General features: G+C 37.6%; 1 protein-coding gene across 1 annotated transcript in view; it reads left to right on the top strand.

Moving 5' to 3' along the window:
- The first annotated feature begins 3,226 nt into the window (after positions 1-3,226).
- LOC105228558 (chromatin-remodeling ATPase INO80) overlaps positions 3,227-6,000 on the top strand; it is a 77,874-nt gene continuing 75,100 nt past the window's right edge. The window contains exons 1-4 of the mRNA XM_011208434.4: positions 3,227-3,493; positions 3,553-3,919; positions 3,981-4,174; positions 4,824-5,946. Of these exons, the coding sequence (XP_011206736.2) occupies positions 3,580-3,919; positions 3,981-4,174; positions 4,824-5,946 (1,657 nt within the window). The 5' untranslated portion in view covers positions 3,227-3,493; positions 3,553-3,579. The remainder of the gene's footprint in view (positions 3,494-3,552; positions 3,920-3,980; positions 4,175-4,823; positions 5,947-6,000) is intronic.

Raw genomic sequence — 6,000 nt, 5'->3', positions numbered from 1 at the left:
AACAACTTGTTAACAACATTTTGCAGCAGCTGCGGTGCCACAATGCGTTCTACTCAAACACGAAGGCAAAGGTTTGAAAATTTCAAATGGCAATTTAGGGGCAATAACTTTTGTACGGCTGGCAAGGGTTTTTCTGTTTATTTTTCTATCACACCTGCAAGCTCAACCCAGTAAACAAAAATATTTCCAAAAACAAAAGAGCATGTGAAAGGAATTGTTTGTTCTATTGACGGTTATTTGACTCCCAAATAAAAATCTCAACGAAAGTATTCCAAAGTACTTCAGCTTCCCGTCCCTGTTAATCGTCCATATTTTTAGGAGGTATACCGAGTGCAATTCAATCCTGAAGTCCATGTAGAATCCCTATAGAAGGCCAGCTCCGCTTAAGTTTCGACGAAGAGCCCTATTATGATATCATAACATATTGCCGAGAATCAAAACGCATAATTCAAATGGACGTCTTTATTAATTGGTCGTAAAGGCTTGTAATCGCTAGACTTGATCCCAATTGATCGGGAATTTGTAAATTGCGAAAGAGAGAACAGACCTTTTTTGGGTTTAAACTGAAATCGTTAAGGCGGTCACAAAACCGGTTACATTCCGGTTACATGGATCGACTGCCGTTGAAACTGTTTACTGGTTGTTATTATTTTTAAGTTCAATTTCTTTTTTGTTTATTTTCACTTTGTTACTACTCTTTCTAACCACATTGTTTCTGCTATTGTTTACATTCACTTTGGCGCAAACTGCATTTCAAATTGCCATTTATTCTGTTTACTTGTCTGTGAACTTTGTAGCTAGAGGAGTCAGTACAAAAATAATCGTTCGAACAATGGCAAAGGTTAAGTTCACATGAGTTCAATATTCACGCCAGTTGAGTTTCAATTTTGCTTTTAACTATTGGAAAGGTACATACCTATTTATTTGTATTGATATTTTAAACGGCTGAATGCCACTATGGTTTAAAGAAGAGTTTACACTTGAAAATAAGGTAAAAATAAGCCTCGTAATTTTTTGGGAATCCAAACTTCAGGAGCATTTAGGACCTTTCTGGTATCAGTAATAAAGAAAGTAGTACACATGTCTCACGTCATTACGAATTATAAATGACCCCAGCAATAAAGGATTACAAAACAAAATCTAATTGCTCAGAGAAAATATCAACGCTTCAACATTTACAACATCACACGTAATGAAAGTCATATAAAATCCATTACATCGATTGGTATGTTGATGCTAATTTAACATGAGCGACGAGAGTAAATAAACTAATAAGTGAGAAATCGCAAGGGCCCTATTATTCATAACTGCGAATTTCGCAATTCCACCGATGTCGTATTGCCCGATGTTTTTTTCTTTCACAATGGATGCACTTGAGACTCCAAACAGTATCCGTTTGGCATTCGTACAACAAATCCTTCCATCGCTCCATAGACTACCCCAAATGCGATTCTTTAGCACCCCTTGAAGACGAATTGTTGAATTCCTCTACAATATGGTCAAAAATAAAAACTTTTTAAATATTAGACAACGCCATTTTTTTCATTATCCACTGGCTTTTTATTTATATAACAATTTAAAAGATTTGCTATGAGGCAGCTCTAACTAAATGTTATAAAAAAAATTACAATACATATTTATTTAATTATAGTTAAGCGGTTTCTTAGACGCAATATTCATTGGCCTGAGGGCATTGTGCCCAATATATTTTTATATTTTGTCTTATGGTCGCTTCATCAATGTTTTTGCCTGCTATTTTGAGTTTTGTTTTATGTAGGTAGGTGTTTAACCTGCTACAGTATCCAGACTAAAGTAGCGCTCTAGTTTCAAGCGGCAACCCGTCGTCATTCACTGGGAGATAATCGATGATGGTTGTTGATGGCTACACTGTGATGTGCGCTCAGTACTAGTCGGAAGCAGACGACTTCAAGCATGATTTTTGTTTTTCACCTTTTTGTTAGGCCCGCGTGATTCCTGGGTTTTGTTTTTAGAACGGCGTGTAATACTGTTGCTAAGTAATTCTCTCGAATTTTCCCCTACTAATAAATAGAAAATAATACAGTATAAAGTTTAAGTATATTTAAATGGGCACTTACCTTTCCACTGATGCCATATTTAACATGGTGAAATCCGAATGGAAGCTTTTAATGATGTATATAAAAAGTTAAGTATTTGCCTTACTCCATCATTATCTAATTACTATTAAATATAAAATCACACATAAAGTAAAATAATTCTGCTTTTCAACGCAGAGGCAGCGCTCAAATGTAAACAATGCAAATAGCTGTTGCATCAAATTGCGGCGGAGACTGAGTACCAAAAAAGTCATCACGTTAATAAGCATCACGTTCTGTTTTTATTCCTTGCACACAGTACATAATTAAGAGAATAAATAATTTTAATAATAGTATACATTTTTTTGTTAACTTTTTTAGCCTTGACTTGTCCGAATATGAGTGGTATGACACTGACATTACAAGATAATCGATAAGTTACTTCGTTATCGATACTTCTATAAGCTTTTACGGCATACAATTTTGTACAAGTTTCTTGGTTTATTTATACCCTTTCAATAAAATAACAAAGAAATATTTAAGATAAAAGAGGCAACCCGCACAATTTAAATAAAATTCTTTCAAAAATTACTCGGTATATTAGTAACATCAATCCAGAGTGCAAATATGAAATTCTTATTGGGAATGGTTTGAAACTTAGCTAAAAATACTTTTAATTTACATTATTGGGCACCAATGTTATCTGTATAACTTGGCATAAAGGCTGTTATTTACAAAATTTAAATCATTATTGACGATAATGTTTTTAATTTCGAAAGCAATAAATGTTTCGCCCATGGTATGTGAATTGTATGGTCAAATAATTCTTACATGCCAGATGCAACTCTGCGGAAACTTTCGTTCTATTTTTGTTTTGGTTCAGTTTTGAAGAAGAAGACCGCGGTGTAGGGTTTCTGCAACTACTGCTTAATTTTTTTTTGTTTTATTGGCTTTTATAATATAATTAATTGATAAAGAGAAAAAATGTACGATTTTAATCAAAGCTTAGTAGAAACTTTTTCGATGGTACAGCTCTTTTTTGTGTCAAAATTTGTGTGATTTTTGTAAATTCAATCAAACAATTTTGTGCGCATGCAACCCTTCATTAGCAATTAACCAATCAGCTGTAAGTTAATAAGAATTTTCGTTTAGTTGGCTTTATTTGCAATTTTTGTTTTGTTGCTGCCTTTTCAATCGAACCTCAGCAACTAGCATGTAAAACGCGTATGACTTGTGACAGCATTGTGTGGTGATAAAGAAAATTTTGTGGTTGCGCATGTGAAATTTCTTAGCGTTACGTATGCATATTTCACGAATAACTTTTTGGACAATTGGTTTTCTTTCGAAATTTGAATTTGAATTGCATGTAAAGAATAGCGGAAGTAGCACAACGCAACGGACATTGTGCATTACAGCGGATGCATTTAAAGCAAAACAAGGTGACTGCGTCAAAATGATATATTTTCTTTAAATCTATATTATATACATTTATATTTAGGAAATTGTGAGCTGAAAAATTAATGAAATGCTGCAAATTGGCGCAACCGCCAACGGACCAGCAATAATGATGAACCAATTACCGACGCCCATGGGACCGCAAACGCCAACGCAGGCTGCAGCAGCACAACCCAACAATCAACGGCGCATTGCGGAACCTCTGCATATACAACGATTGGAGGCGGCTTTAAATATGCGACCCTTCATGGAACACGCAAAAAAGGTGTTATCACAGCCGCTCAGCAGTGGTGATGATTCGAACGCTACAGAAGAAGACGAACATCAAGGCGCGGGCGGTACCGACAATTCTGATGATGAGGGTGGTGGTGCACGCAAAAAACGCAACCGGCGACTTGGCACTAAAGAAGGTATGGTAGTAGAAAAAAATGATAAATATTTCACAGTAACCATTATTAATATATATTTTAGAGCGCCAAAGTGTCAAAACGCATTTATTCAACTTCAATGACATTACAAATGATAGGGAGTGGTTGTACGATGTGCTGCTCAGCGATACTGATACTGAGACGGAAATAAGTGACGAAGATGATTATGTAAAGGAATTACTGAAAACACATATATTCGAACAGAGACATCGCGAAAACTTCTACAAAAAAACAACGGTAAGGCCAAAAAATTATATTCTGAATAGGATATATTAGTTTTTCGATGAAGTAAGTAACACCCAGACTGAAAAGTCTGATACCCTATGAAATATTTACACACATGATCCACATTGCGGGCTGAGACGTTTTAACCATCTGTCTGTCTGTATATACGGGAACTAGTCGCTCAGTTTTTGAGATATCGATGTAAAATTTTACGCACGTTCTTTTCTCTAAGATCATATCATATCGCTGCCATACAGACTAATCGATGAAAATTCTGCTGTAATATGAAAAACTTGTTTATTGATAAAAAAAATCCCAAATTTTTGAATGGATTATTATCCAAAATAACTGTATAGTCTTCGAAAAATATTAAGATTTAGATTGGACCACCGTGGCATAAACATACATAGCTATCATACAAATGGTCCATTTTCACGACAGTCGGTTTTAAGTAAAAGAAACAGCCACGGATTTTTATCCAGACAAGGGCTGTCAACTCGTTACCATCCTTCGAAATTACTTCAGGAATGTTTTCTACTGCTTCAACAACAAACGATGAAAATCAACTTTGTGTATGGAGTCAATAGTAATTGTATTATAACTTCGGTGCAATCAAAGTTAACGTTTTTTCTTGTTCCTTATAATGAAATTTATATTGTAGAATACTCAATATGCATATTACGGTGCTGGTATGCTCTCCAACCATGACATGTTTCCCGAACATCAACAATCTATAGTGGGAGTGCGTAAACGTAGGCGACGCACTAAGAAGGAGAAACCCATAAAGCCACCGAAGTTGCCGAAAGAGCCCAAAGTGCGTAAGCCACGCAAACCAAAGGTCGAACAACCTGAGCCTGGTGAAATCCCACCGTCTGAGTTGAATAATTATGCCTTTGGCGACACTTCCGCAGTTAATGATGAGGATGACAATATAACCGATGAAATGGATAGCACTTTAGATACCAACCTATCACTACTACCACCTAGTGGTGTGCCACATAGCGGACGTGGACGTCGTCGTAAGAGTCAGCAAGCACGTACACCCGAAGTAATGGCAGCACGGCGACGACGTGTATGGCAATTGATGGCCAAAAAGGAGCTTGGCCGCTGTCAGCGCGGCAAGGCCAACAATCACAAGGAAGTACTGCAAAATTGCAAACGTGTGGCCACTATGTGCTCGAAGGTTGTGCGTCAACGCGCTATGATTTCACAAAAAGTCATGAAGGAGACCGTGTGGCGCGCCAAACGCCTCACGCGTGAAATGATGGGCTACTGGAAGCGCTATGAGCGTGTGGAGCGCGATACGCGTCGACGCATGGAACGCGAAGCCGAGGAGCAGCGCAAGATGGATGTAGAAATCATAGAGGCCAAGCGCCAGCAAAGAAAACTAAACTTCCTTATCACGCAAACAGAGCTTTACGCACATTTTATGTCGAAGAAGTTGGGTCAGGGCACTGAAGAAGAGCAGCTGCGTATACTAAATCAATTGGATGAGGAGATCAACCCGCGTCTCGCCGCTTATGACGACTATGATGCTGATCACTACAAGTCTTTGGCGCAGAAGAACGCTGAACTGGCTTTCTCTGCCGATCGCGATAAGACGCGGCGTTTCGATGTGGCGGCGCATTTGAAGCAGGAGAACGAGTCTACAGACAGCAGTGCCATAGAGAAAATTAAGAAAGAAGAGGATGATACGGAGTTGTCCCTGCCAGTGACGCCGGCAAAAGCCGATGTGCCGCAGCCTGAAATGTTTAAAGGCACACTCAAGACCTATCAAATTAAGGGTACGTATTTTATGCGTTTTTTGACGAGAAATATTTTATAATATCGTACTATAA

The sequence above is a fragment of the Bactrocera dorsalis genome, chromosome 2 (assembly GCF_023373825.1).
Source record: "Bactrocera dorsalis isolate Fly_Bdor chromosome 2, ASM2337382v1, whole genome shotgun sequence".
In the NCBI taxonomy this organism is placed as follows: Eukaryota; Metazoa; Arthropoda; class Insecta; order Diptera; family Tephritidae; genus Bactrocera; species Bactrocera dorsalis.
The sequence above is the reverse complement of the archived record's forward strand: the minus strand, read 5'-3'. Positions and strand labels throughout refer to the sequence as shown.